Raw genomic sequence first — 15,216 nt, 5'->3', positions numbered from 1 at the left:
TTTAAAGCATAAATATCGAAAATCTTAAACCCATATAAGATCACCTACTAAAAAAAAACTACTATTGATCCAACTTGATAGCGCCCACGACCCATATTACATGACAACCACGACCTATATAACATAATTACAACTTTGACCCTTACCACATTACAACCACAACCCATATAACATGATAACCTATAACGCCCTGGAAATTGGGGGGTCGTGCATGCGCTCGACTCCCAAGTTCCCGGGTATCACTTATATCCAATTTCACTGTTTTATGTTTAATCATGTTTAAATGCACAGCATGGAATCACTTGAATCATGAATCACCATTCACAACTAACCTACTAGTATGGGAATGACAAAAATATACAAGTCCAAAAAAATACAATCATGGGTCGCACGAGGAGTTGCCCAACAAAATCACAAAAATATGTCCAAAAGAATGATGAGCTGGGTCCAACACCCAGCGATCCAAGGTCCGTTTACTAGGCCGATGGAGAACCGCCCATCAGCTGGTAGTAGGACGGCTCATCCTCCTCATCAAGACTGGCGCCGCCAGGCTCCTCGTACTCTGCGTCACCTGTAACTACAGGAGAGTCTGGTTTATATTTTAAAACACCGCCCCAGAGTGGGAGTGAGTGATCAACTCGGTGGGTGCTATTAGTCTTAAGTTGTAATAAACATCAATTATATTACGAATTTAATAAAAGGCAATACATTCATAAAATCCTAACTAGTATTGTTAATGCATGTGCATGTATTATGATATGATACATGCCCTCGTAACAACACTCCCTCGAGTGACTCCATCTAACGATTGCACATGACCAACACTCCTTTATTGCGACCTCAATGCTGAGTCGTCAAAACTAACTAATGCAATGCATGAACAATGTTCACCGGGTATTTAGTTAGTTCCGTTCATTCAGCAGATTGGAAAAACTGGTAAACCCCACATATCAATACCCCCAACTAGTTACGAGGCCAAGGACCCCTCAACGTGCGAAGCCAGGACCCTGCGATCCTTGATCCCGTCGGGTTCCCCATCCCTGACTTCAAGCACATGAGGGGTGCTGAGAAAAAGGATTGCTCGTGGTCACTATAGGGAGGCTCGTCACCCCAGCGTAGGCCGACAGCTCGAACACCGTGTCCCATTCCACCATGCCCGGCTCTCGAGTCAGTGGATCAGTTTCAATTGGTTATCAATGGGCTTCAATGGTTGAAGGATATTCCAAGTTCCATACAGGCATGAGCAAACATAGTTAACACACATGATTGGTCAGTACGTAGACTAGACCTTGCGAGTCCGGGCGTGTACAAGACCGACGACATCGGGTACAACGACCCATGTAGTCCAACTAATGTCGCCCATCCGTATTTGCCCAAATCCGTTGGCCTAGCCTCAAGGCAATCCTACCAATGGGACCACCGTCTCTCTCCTCAGATTCCTGACCAACCCAATGGTTTTGATGGTAATCTGTAACATGCCAACAATCAGGGTTATCAATTAGCATAAGCAATATCATGCATTTATATTTCCAAATCATGAAAGTTCAAGTTTTCCTATAAGTGCAAATACTAATAATATTATGAGATAACGTGCATATGTGTCGTATGGGTTAGCAAGGAGATCAATATCTATAAATCATTCGTAGCATAAACATGCAACAAGGATCAATACTAACACAACATACATTGAGAACTTAATCATGCACATATATACGACAAGGTTTAATGTAACCAACAAGCTATAGGAGATCACTTACAAGAATCAAGCAATAATAAACATGCATTCACCAAATTCATACCCCATCATATGAGAGATAACAAACATTCCATAGCATTTCATGTTGATTGAGAGGGTCAAAGGGGAGGTCTTTCCTAGAGTTTCTCTAGATTGTCCAATACATCACCCAATCACGCATAATCATTAAATTCATACTAAATTTGGTGCTAAGCCACCTAAGAACAATAGTCCGCACCCTGTGACGTTTTGCCCAACTCATGATGCTCCTTGGGTTAGAAAATTGGGGAAAATGATTCATATATCAATTTAGAAGCAATTAGGTAAGATTCATGCAATTTATTTTAGAAAAACCTAGGTCGGGGAGTAGGTTTTGTTTCTTACCTTTCAACCGCGAATGAGGTGGATTTGGCGGAGGGAAATAATCGACGCTAGGGCTTGATTGGAGGGGACCGATGAAGAGGAGCACTAAATCCTCCCCCACTCTGCTCTCTCTTCTTCTCTTCCTCTCTCTCTCTTCCTCTTTCTCCCTTTCTCTTTCTTTTCTCTAGGGCAAAATCGTATGGGGAGAGGGGGTGCCCAAATGAGGCCCTTTTATAATGCCAGATTTGGTGCAAATAGCCCCAAGGGCTAGGTTTTTACTATACTAGACCTATGGGAGGGTCTTCCTAAGCTCTAGGGCCCACTATGGGGTATATATATTGATATACACCGTAGGATAGTTAGCCCTAATGATGATCTACGTATGTATATGATCGGCCCGCCATTTGGATGCGCTGATCGACAGATATGATTAGAAGTCTGTTCAACGGTCACTGATAGTCGATCGGGGCCGCGGCTATACGGATATGAGCATGGAAATATCCTTACTCCACAGGTAAAGTTTGGTCGTAAACTGATGGTCCGAAATCCTCAACTTTGCATAAGAGTGGACGACCCAATTCACTTAAGTTTCAGTTCATTCCTTTAGGGAATTTACACTTCTCATGCACTCGTCCTTTAGCTCAAGTTGAGCGGTTCTAGCTAGCACTCAAGTCCGACTCCCGCGATGGACGTCAAGCCCAGTAAGATGGATATTATTTTATAGTTTTGGAACTAGTGGCCTACTAACGAGCGATCTAGAGCTTGTTCAAAAAATCGGAGCATTTTTGGAATGAATCTGGTAATGAGATTTCTCGTAGGCCATAATTAGGATTTGGATTAACTATGTTCATAGTGTGGCCTATTTATAACTAGTGAGAGTGGAGATTTGGTCATGATTACTCTAAACCGTCGGTTTTAGGCTAAAAGAGTAATGGGGTTGATTTTGTTTATTATTTAAGATGCGGGCCTTATTTGACTCGGCCCCGGTTAGATCTTTAATCTAGTCATGATTGTCTTGATTAGTTAGTGATGGGTCGGTTAAATTTGGGTCCTATGTGAGTAAATCATGGGGCTACACCTGATGTTCGAGTGATCGGGCGGATTCGTCGACTTCCTACGGTTGATTAATCGGACTGGTGCGGTTCTTTACTGGTACCACCCCTGTATAAATTAGCATTGAGTGCCAATGGTCAGTAAGTGATAATATAAGTTAATTATAAAAAAATTTAAGGATTTTTGGAAATCCAAAACAGTGAAAATCCAGGATGTTACATAACCACGACCCGTACGTGTATAGGTCGTGGTTATTATGTTATATGGGTTATGGTCGTAATGTGGTAAGGGTCATAGTTGTCAGGTTGATGTAATTAATAACTTGATTATTTACAAATAACAGGAGTCGAGGCCCACAATGGGGTGATCCATTCCATTCACCTTGTCGACTAGCTCACCTTGGGCCCAAAAAGTCTTGACTTGGGCATTGTCCACTTCTAACAAACATCACAGTGAGCCTGGAAAGTTTCAATAGTGGGTGTCATTGTCACCATTATTTTCTATTATGTGGCCCACACGAGCTCTAGATTAGGCTGATATTTAGGCCCTATCCCTAAAATGACACTGCAAAAAGGATGGGTAACAAGGATTATACACATACATCAATGTTGTCCCCATGCGTTGGGCCTTGCCCACGCCCATGACAACCACGACCCATATATCGTGACGACCATGACCCATATAATATAATTAAAACCCGGACCCTTACCACATTACAACCACGACCTATATAAGATGACAACCACGACTCATAGAAGATGGTAACCACGACCCATACTCATATAATATGGTAAGGGTTGTGGTTGTAATGTGGTAAGGGTTGTGGTTGTAATGTAGTAAGGGTCATGGTTGTCAGGTTGATGTAATTAATAACTTGATTATTTTTAAATAATAGGAGTTGAGGCTCACAATGGGGTGATCTGTTCCGTCCAACTTGTCGGCCAGCTTGCCTTAAGCCCAAAAAGTCATGACTTGGGCAGTGTCCACTTCTAACAAACATCACAGTGAGCTTGAAAATTTTCAACAATGGGTGCCGTTGTCACCATTATTTTCTATTATGTGGCCCACACGAGCTCTGAATTAGGCTGATATTCGGGCCTGATCCCTAAAACGACATGGCAAAAAGGATGAGCGACATGAATTATACACATACATCAATGTAGCCCCACGAGTTGGGTCTTGTCAACACCTATGACAACCACGACCCATATAACATGACGACCACGACCCTTACCACATTACAACCATGACCCATATAACATGACAACCACAATCCATACCCATATAACATGGTAAGGTTCGTGGTTGTAATGTGGTAAGGTTCATGGTTGTAATGTAGTAAGGGTTGTGGTTGTTAGGTTGATGTAATTAATAACTTGATTATTTTTAAATAAAAGTAGTCAAGGCCCACAATGGTTTGATCTGTTCCGTCCACCTTATCAGCCAGCTCGCCGTGGGACCAAAAAGTTACAGCATGGGCAGTGTCCACTTCTAACGAACATCACAATGAGCCTAAAATGTTTTAATAGTGGGTGTCATTGTCACCATTATTTTCTATTATGTGGCCCACATGAGCTTTGGATCAGGCTAATATTTGGGCCTTATCCCTAAAATGACACGGTAAAAAGGATAGGCAACAAGGATTATACACACACATCAATGTGGGCCCCACGAGTTGGGCTTGCTCACCCTCATTACAACCACGACCCATATAACATAATTACAACCTCGACTCTTACCACATTACAACCACAACCCATATAACATGGCAACCACGACCCATACCCATATAACATGGCAAGGGTCGTGGTTATAATGTGGTAAGGTTCGTGGTTACTAGGTTGATGTAATTAATAACTTGATTATTTTTAAATAATAGTAGGCAAGGCCCACAATTGAGTGATCCGTTCCGTCAACCTTGTTAGCCAGCTCGCTGTGGGACCAAAAAGTCATTACTTGGGTAGTGTCCACTTCTAGCAAACATCATAGTGAGCCTGGAAAGTTTCAACAGTGGGTGTCGTTGTCACTATTATTTTCTATTATGTGGCCCACAAGAACTTTAGAACAGGCTGATATTTGGGCCCTAGCCCTAACATGACACTGCAAAATGATGGGAGGCATGGATATTACACACATACATTAATGTGGGCCCCATGAGTTGGGCGTTACCCACTCCCAAAAAGGCTTCATCCACGTCACTTTCTCTGCATTAACCACGATGTAACTTCTTATTCACTCAAAAACCATACAAATATTGAATCAAGGATGAGGGCATTTTGGTCCGAAAATTTTTTCAAAGCTTGTCAGAAGGCCACCGTCGAAATATTTGGAAGGTGGAACCTCTTTCGAGAATTTGACCATACAACGATGCTAGTGCAATCAAAATCCCAAAAATGTATGAAAGTAAATTTTGTATTAATTATGTAGTATTTTTTGTAATTTTTTTTAAAATTAAATATTTAGTTATATAATGTGAGAAACTAAACAAACTTTATTACTCTTAGTTATTAGGACGATAAGCACATTATTTTCCAAATATTCTTTTATCTACTGATTAAGCATAAACCAAAATAATAAGGCAAAACGACCTGCGATCGGAACGGGCACTAGCAATCCTCTACAAACCATCATAGAAGGAGTCCTTGAAAGGCTTCATGTGAGCCACCTGCAGGCGGATCGCTAGTAGCAAGCTCCCGTCCCCTTCTTGTGTTGGTATAAGGAAAGCCTTCCCTTCGAAGCCCAAAGCCGTGGGTCCCATGTGGATAGGTGGGCCCCACCCGAAATCAGCATCGTAGATCGGCATCCCTAACCAGCTGGTGAAGTTGATGTTGGGGCAGCCGTAGAACGTCCCTTGGCTACAGCCCAGCGTGTGGAACCCACCGCGAAACGGAGTCAGATCCTCATGACTGGCAAAAAAGTCAAGCGCTGACCTCAGGTAATCGTCCTTCATCATCTCCACTGCTTCTTTCACGCGACTCGCCGACTGACTCAGTGAGTTCAACACGATATCGCCGCACCGCCCTGTCGGTGTCGCTATGAACACAACGTTACCAAAGTAACCATCCGGCAGCCGAGGATGCAACCGTCCGCGGCCATTAATGGGAACGAACATCTTCGTTGGTTGATCATGGTGGAGCCCACGAGCCTTGCACACAGCTCTCCACACGTGACCCGCCACGGACTGGTACCGGCTGTACCCGGTTGCTTGTTGCTTGATCTTATTCACTTGTTCACGTGTCAGCCTCAGCATCTCGACCGTTGTCTCCTTGCTCCGTACCTCATGATCGTCTACATGGCCCAGCATGAGAGGTGGGGAGTCGTACTCCTCATGTTTGAAAAACGGAGGAACAGGAGGGTCCCGAGCCCGCAAGATTGTCCGGTCGAAGAACGGATCGATGCCCACATGTGCGTCGCCACGTGCAATCCTCTCCCATGCTGAGATGAATTGCAATGCGGCAAATCCATCGGCGATTGTGTGGGTAATGCCCATCCCCATGCAGACGCCTCCACAACGGAAGAAGGTGAGTTGCACCAACAGCAACGGCCACTCGCAAATGTGGGTGTTGTAGTCGATGTTGGGAACAAGCTCTCTGAGGCCGGGGCCTGGCTTGAAGTCACCAAAATCATCTATCTGAGCATCTGACTCAGCTACTACAAACAGAACCCCCATTGCATTGCACTCGAGCTCAAGCCGGCAATTGGGGCCTGGGTGCAACCGGCCTGCAAGAGGGTAGTACTGCACTAAGGCTCTGCTCAGTGAATCCTTCATGAACTCAGGGGAGAAGAAGTCGGTTGCAGCATCGGTGGGCCGATAGAAGTAGACGGTCGGAGCATGCGTTGTGGGCTGGATCAGATCAAGGTCCGAGAGCTAGAGCTGGTGGTTTGGTGTCGGCTTGGCCGGTTTGATTGTGCACGAGCCCTTTAAACGCACCATACCCGTATCGTCTTGCATAGCTACTTCTCGAACGTTTAAGGGAGTGAAGGGAGCTACACCATCTAATAGGGAATAAAAAAGCCCAAAGAAAGAGGAAAAAAATAATAAAAAAATTCTACACCTCATACTAGGAGAAAATCTACATTCCAGAATTAATTGAATGGGACGCCATTTTCACAGGCGGATGACAGCCATTTACGAAATGATAGTGATTGGATTTTCCATCGGAAGTAACTCCAGCTTCAAAACTTGTGAAGCGTATTGGAAAAGGATTGGCTACTCCCTGCCACTGGCCAATGGCTAGTGGTCGGTGCTATGTGGACCCGACATGACATGATGTGTGTATCTCATCCATGCCGTCCATCCATTTTTCCTGGTATGAAACCAAAATTGAGGTAGATCAAAATCTCAAGTAGGCCATATAGTGTTGGTTGAACTCTCACCATTAGAAACTTCTCGGAGCTACAAAAGTTTTGGATCAAGCTTATATTTGTTTTTTTGCCTTCATGCAGGTATGTATGACATAATCTACTGGCTGAATGTCAAATAAACATTACAATGGCCCTGGGAGGTTTTTAATGATAGACGTTCGATCACTACTGTTTTCCCATGGTGTGGTCCACCTAAGATATTAATCTGCCTCATTTATGAAATAAATAATTAAAATGATCTTAAAAAATGGATGAACGGTGTGGATAAAACACAGATCATGGTGGAGCCCACATAACACCGACCACTAGCCGCAGCATCATAAGCTAAACCGCATCCAACTCGATTGCGTACTGAGTAAACTCTGTGGGCCGACATTGGTATCTACAGTCTTATCTACACAGTTCATCTGCCGGATTATTTTAGGGGATATATATATACACACACGCATACACACACACACACACCAAACTCTAGTAAACAGTGGAGGTAATGCATCCACCGTTGAAACCTTCCCAAGGCCTTATATATCCATATTTATTTGTCATTCAATTTGTTTATAAATTCAAATAGATATGGATGAAGGGAGAACATAAATATCAACTTCATATAAAATTTTTATGGCACATAAATATTAACTTGATATAAAAATTTTATGGCATACAAATATCACATAAGAAGTTTTCAGTGGTAGATGTTCAAGTTATGCTGCTTCCCATGTGTGGTCTGTTTTGGCTTTGGATATCCATCAATTTTGAAACTACTTTTTAAAATGAGTCAATAAAACAGATGGACGGCATGGATAAGATGTACATCATGATGGGCTTACAGAGTTTACTAATTTGCCAAAAGCGTGGACTGACCGTGATGTTTGGGAGAAAGAGCTCATTTTACTGGTGAGGCTAGAAATGAGCCCGATCCAAGACTCGACTGAACCACATGAGAGGGAAAACCGGACAAAGAAATTCCAACCATTGAAATTTTCCTACACTAAAGAAATTCCAACCACTGAAAATTTCCTACACTACGCCTCCATCCAGAGACTTTATAAGGTAACTTCCGGGTGAATTTAAAACACAAAAAACTTAGGCCGTGTTTGTTAACGCTGAATTTTTGCACTTAACACAGAATGAGGAAAATTTTCCGTATTTAGTGGTGTTTGTTAATGCGTTGTTAACGCAAAAGACAAAAAGCGTTAAGTGGTTTTTCACTGAATTCTTTCCGTGATAGGAGTCTGGCTTAATGGTGAATGCCGAATGCGCTCCGTGATTTTTCATTAAACAAAAAATTTTGCTTCCAAAAGTACTCCTTTTCAAGTTACTACAGAAAGTTTTTCTTTTTAATTGTTTGCGCAGTACAAAATCAATCTTTAACCTGTGAAACTTCTTTATGCCCCACCATGATTTATGTGTTTGATCCACACCGTCTGTCAACTTTTTTCAAATAATTTAAAGTGTGATCCAATAAAAGAAGCAGGTCCAATGATTAATTGGACCATAAGGTGGGGATTGAACGTTCACCATTAAAAACTTCTTGAGAGCTGGAGAAGTTTCGGATGAAGCTGATATTTGTGTTTTCACTTCATCCACGTCTACATGACCTAATGAATAGGTTGGATGGTAAAAAAACATCACAGTGGCCCATGTAACTTTGATCTCTTTGAACCGTTGGTACAACGGACGCGTACTGCTCCGAACGGGCAGTTCTATGGGCGGCCCACCTTGATGTATCTATACATCCAAACTCTCTATCCCTTTTCTCATATTATTTTAAGGCATGTAAACAAAAATGAGGCAGATCCAACGATCATATGGACTACATCTTGCATTTAATGCAACTGGTGCATTTTAATGCAACCAAGATTATTATTTGGTGTGGTCCACTTGAGCGTTGTATCTGCCTTATTTTTGTGTTCATGCCTTAAAATAATCTGAGAAAAGGGATTAACGGCCTGGATGTACATATACATCACGGTGGGCCTGCCCACAGAACTGCCCATTCGGAGCCAGGGACGAGCGGGGCTAGTACGCAATCCGCATCCTCATTAACACGACGAGAACGGACTGGCTACTCCACTGCCACCGCCCAGTGGCTGATGGTCGGTGCTCTGTGTGCCCTACCATGATGTATTTGTTTCATCCATGCTATCCATCTATTTTTTCAGATCATTTCATGGTATGGGACAAAAAATTAGATATATCAAAATCTCAAGTGGACCACATTACAGGAAACAGTGTTGAATTGTGTCGACCATTAAAAACCTTTTGGGCACCATAAAAGTTTTGGATCAAGTTGATTTTTGTTTTTTCCCTTCATCTGAGCCTATATGACCTAATAAAAATATTGGATGTCAAATAAAAAGTACAGTGTGCCTTAGGAGGATTTTAATGATGTATATCCAATCATTATTGTTTTCCTATGGTGTGGTCCACCTGAGATTTATATCCCTCTAATTTTTGGGGTAAAGCACTATAATGATCTGTAAAAATGGATGAACGGAAAGGATGAAACACATATATCATGGAGGGGCTAACAGAGCACCGACCACGGTGGCCGGTGGAGTAGCTGATCCGTTTCCGTCTTGGATTGGACGCGGATTTCCTGCAAAAACCTTTCGCGGCAAGGAAATAGGATTGCATACTGAGTAAACTCAGTTGGGCCTACTATGAATGTATGTGGATTATCCACGCCGTCCATCCGTTTTTACATATTATTTTAGCTGTTGATTCTAAAATACAAGCATGCTCAAAAGTTAACTGGACCAAACCAAAAGAAACAGTGGGAATAATGACTTCCACCGTTGAAAACTCGCTAGGGCCGATGGTGATGTTTATTTGTCATCCAACCTGTTCATAAGATCACACAGACATGGATGAAGGGAAAACTCAAATATAAGCTTGATCCAAAAACTCTATGGGCCTGAGAAATTTTCAATGGTAGAATTTTAATTCACACTGTTTCCCGTGGTGAGGGCCACTTGAGATTTGGATATATTTCATTTTTGGGCTCAAGCCATAAAATTATTTTTTAAAATGAATGGACGGAGTAGATAAAATATGTAGATCACAGTGGACCCCACAGAGTTTACTCAGTACGCTAATCGTACTCAGTTACTCGCAATCTGCTTCCCGCGGCAAGTTCCTACACTGGAAACACAGGTGGGGCCCACTAGGATGTTTATGAGAAATCCTAACCGTCCATCTGTTTTGTGAGTTCATTTTAGGATGTCCAATATGCAAGAAGTAATTTCTACCACACTTATACTTGCAAATTATTAATTTTTTATCTGTTTTTATGAATAATGATATTTTAATTTTCTATTAAGTAATTTATAGTTTATTTGAATTAAATAGAATAATTTTATTTTCATTTAATAAAAAATAATTTCTTTACAATGTAAAACATTTCCAAAAAGGAAATAAGGGCAAATATGTCAAATTAACATATTTCAGACATTTCAGGTGTTTGTTAACAAACAAATTATTTCAAATTCAGTACTTAATTTTCAGACTTCAACCATAATTACCAAACAGGTTTTTTGTCTTCAAATTTCAGATTCAGGCTTCAGTTTTCATATTCAACTTCAGATTTCGGATTCGTGCTTTAGACTTCAGATTTAACAAACGGGGCCTTAGCCTGCTACGCAACTTTTGTTTCCATACAAATGTTTCAACGGTGGTCATTTAATCTTGTGTGCCCACATGAGTCTTCGATTTGGCTTATTTTTTATTAAATGTTCTAAAATGATCTTGCAAAATGAATAAATAAGGTGGATCTCACAAAAAACATCACAACGGGCCTCACCTAGCTTCCAAGCACAGGGAGTTCACAAAATCCACGTCTCCTCTAGCAATTGGCTTTCGGACAGTAGAATCTGATTGCAGGGAGCGTGGAATTCAAGGCTGATTAAAAAAAACCACATTCCAGAATTAATTGAATGGTATGCCGTTTTCACAGGCTGATGACACAGCCATTTAAGAAATGATAGTGATTGGATTTTCCATTCCATTGAAAGCAACTCTGCATCGAAACTTGGGAATAGAGCTGGGCATCGGTCCGAGTCGGATCGGAATGGGTCCAACTTGATCCGAACCAAAATCTCAATGGCTTGACCCGAACTCGATCCAATCCAGGACCGAGTCCGGATTACCTGAATCAAACCGATCCAAAATGTACATGGCTTGATCCAATTCGAGTCTGACTCGGTCAAGAAAACCGAGTCGGATTGGATTGGGCACGGTTCGGATCAAGAATTCGTTGTGAGTAATCACATCCTCTACAATCAAACTCTCATCACGGTCATCAAGCTTCGCCACGAAACACCCTTTAATCTTCTTGTGACTAGCTCTATGCCTGCCCAACGCGTGGTGTGAGCTGAAAACCTTCTTGCAAGCCTTGCAGTCGTGTTAGCAGACCATGGAGTCCTCTCTGAAGGCAGTAGGGCTGGACAGAAGTTAGGGGCAATGGATGCTTTTGCCGAAGCCACTAGTATGATTCGGAAGTATGGTTCAGTGTACTCGTGTCTAGGTAATCTTTCTCCGGCACTAGAATATTTTGCCCAAGCTACTGTTATAACGGGCGGTGGACAGTTGTCATCGGATTACTATGAAATTTGTTTTTCCTCTTTATCATGTATTTTTGACCTTAATAACAGATTAGATGGAAAATAAATGTTAGGGTGGGCCCTACGAATCTTTTAACGATGAAAATCATTATCCTCGTTGCTCTTTGTGGTGTGGTCCAGTTGATCTTTGGATATGATTCTTTTTTTCTTTTTCTTTTTTTATAATGCTCTGAAATGATCTCGAAATATGGATGAACGTTGTGGATATAATAAATACATAACTATGGGGCCCATGTAACTTTGATCTCATTTGAGTCGTTCATACAACTCGGAGCTTGAGACGCGTCTCTACTCATCTTTGCACGACACGTGTAAGACCTGTATCCTAACCCTTACCATTCCATATGACTCCGCGGTCCTCTCGGTCGAATTCCGGCGACCCGTGATCTGCTATCAGCGTTTACGCGCGATCCTGAGTCGTGTCTCGTATTCCAGAGTCGGCTCAATCCGAGACTTGTACCCTTGCGACCACGTCGTCGCTGGGGTTCCAACGCCACGTCTCTCGCGCCAAGGCGACATCCGGTTCAGGAGATGTGGGCCCGCATTCAGTTCGAGAAAAACGCAGCGCGTTATAAATACCGAGGGAATCTCTACGACACTTCACATCAATCCATCAATCAAATGTCAAGTACAACACCCATCTCTAAGTACAACTAACCCTCCCCAAGTCAACTCTCTCTCTTACAATCAAGTACACTCATCCATTACTCACCATTTCTCTCCCATCACTTTTCTTACATCACTCTCTCTCTCTCATGTCTCTCATTACTCCCAAGTAACCCCAAGGGAGAGCCAACGTCCATGGCCTCCCAATGGAGAAAGGAGGCTATGTGTGGCCCACTTCCTATCCCTCTCATCCTAACCACTCAATTTTCATCTTCAACCATCAAAAGGAAGCCAAGGAGCAAAGGAAGCCATAGGAGCCAAGAAGAAGGCCGATCGGTGGGTGAGCTTTGTGTGATTTTGATGATTAGAGTGCCCACATATGGTGGGGACCCATCTTGATGTATGCATTATTTAAAGAGGGACCTATAATGGCGGGGTCCCTCCGCTACTCACGTCTCTCCATCTCGTCTCTCTCTCTCTCTCTCTCTCTTGTGATAGTTGTGGCCCACTTGTTCCACGTTAACCATTTTGTGCGCCATACCACTGCCCAAGCGGGACCTACCTCGTTGCCTTGGCTGGGTCCAATCTAGCTGTTCATTTGGACTGGCCGGACCTAAGGGAAAACACTAATATCAGATTGATCTGAATCAGGTGGGCCACGTCCACGTGCAACCCACCTTGATGATATGTATATCCATCACCGTCCGTCCATATGGTAGGACGAGGGACCCACCCACACGTGCTGCACGTGTGGGGTGGACCCCTACCCTGATGATGTGTTGTACATCACACCGTCCAGCACCCCTGGACGGTGGCTTGCTGGATGATCAACAGATTTCAAATATATATATATATATATATATATATATATATATATATATGTGTATGTATGTATGTATGTATGTATGTATGTATGTATATATTATATATATATAATATAATATAATATGGCGGACCCCACATGGAGCCCACCAGATGTATGCATCCCATCCATCCATCCACCGTCCAGCAATGGACGGTGGAGCCCACGAATGTAAGTGTTTTACCCACACTGTCCACCATCCAACAATGAACGATGGAGCCCACCTGATGAATGCTTTGTTCACACTGTCCACACGTGGACAATGGCCCACGTGAGGCATGTGTTGCATCCCACCATCCAGAAACCTTGCAGCTGGGAGCTACTGTTACGTCCGCAGGATCTAGGACCCAACGTGATGTGTGTGTTCTGTGCACATCGTCCATCTGTTGGTGGGGCCCTAACCATGATGTATATGTTATATCCTAACCGTCCATCTGTCTGAACATGGGCCCCACACCAACCATTGGCTGTTGTACATCGTCAGCAGGTCAGGTGGGCCCTAGCCTTGATGAATGTTTATATCCAAACCGTGCACCCACGTGGGACCCACCTCTATCCACGGATTGGCTGGAGCACCTCTCACCGTCCAGTATTCTGGATGGTGGAGCCAGGTCACATGTGTGGCATCCACACCGTCCACACCTTGGACGATGGGGCCGACATCTGATGTATGTGTTATATCCAACACCGTCCATCCATCTCCAGCTGGTGGAGCCCCATGAGGTATGTGTTGTATCCAGCTGTTTGGACATGGCCCACCTTGATATTTAATGTCTATGTCGTCCATAGCCTACACCACGTCAGCAAGTTCTGTGGGTCCCACTTGTTTTGACATTAGCCAGTTCTGTGAGACCCCATCATGATGTATTTATTCCATCCATACCATCTAGATGGTGCTGGACAATGTTCAGACAGTGTTGATCATCGTTAGTGAAGTCATGTGCCCCATAAAATGGTAGTATACAGTGAGACACATGTTGCACCTACAACTATTGAAATGATTTTTGGTGTGGTCCAAGCCCACTTGAGGCCCATTGGTGCAGTCCATCCATGAGGCCCATTGGTGCGGTCCATCCATGAGGCCCATCTGATTATATTTGAGGCCCATGTGCAGGGCCCACCTGTGATGTATATAGGCCCATGTGTAGGGCCCACCTATTGTGTATTTGAAGCCCATGGGTTGTGGCCCATTGTGATGTATTCGAGGCCCATGGGCAAGGCCTGATGTGATGTATTTATGGCCCATATGATGAGGCCCATTGAGATGTATTTTCGGCCCATGTATTGCGGCCCATTTGATGTATACAAGGCCCGTTGGTGCGACCCATTGATACGGCCCACCTGAAGTACATGAGGCCCATTAGTGCGGCCCATTGATATGGCCCACTTGATGTACATGAGGCCTATTGGTGCAGCCCATTGATACAACCCACTTGATGTACATGAGGCCCATTGGTGCGGCCCATTGATACGGCCCACTTGATGTACATGAGGCCCATTGGTGTCCCATTGATATGGCCCATGGTGATTGTATGAGGCCCTTGTATGAGGTCATGGGCCCATGATATGCATGGCTCTCTGTGGGCCACTCCTTGGGAGCAATGTTAGTT

At 43.3% G+C, this 15,216-nt stretch overlaps 1 protein-coding gene across 1 annotated transcript; it reads right to left on the bottom strand.

Moving 5' to 3' along the window:
• Nucleotides 1-5,759: 5,759 nt before the first annotated feature.
• LOC131256506 (shikimate O-hydroxycinnamoyltransferase-like) lies at nucleotides 5,760-7,109 on the bottom strand. Its single transcript, XM_058257376.1, has one exon. It carries the CDS (start codon nucleotides 6,918-6,920, stop codon nucleotides 5,769-5,771), a length of 1,152 nt encoding a protein of 383 aa, XP_058113359.1. The 5' UTR covers nucleotides 6,921-7,109; the 3' UTR covers nucleotides 5,760-5,768.
• Nucleotides 7,110-15,216: the final 8,107 nt, after the last annotated feature.

This window comes from Magnolia sinica, chromosome 9 (genome assembly GCF_029962835.1).
Source record: "Magnolia sinica isolate HGM2019 chromosome 9, MsV1, whole genome shotgun sequence".
NCBI classification, from domain to species: domain Eukaryota; kingdom Viridiplantae; phylum Streptophyta; class Magnoliopsida; order Magnoliales; family Magnoliaceae; genus Magnolia; species Magnolia sinica.
Note: the sequence above shows the minus strand (reverse complement) of the source record. Positions and strands in the feature narration are given on the sequence as shown.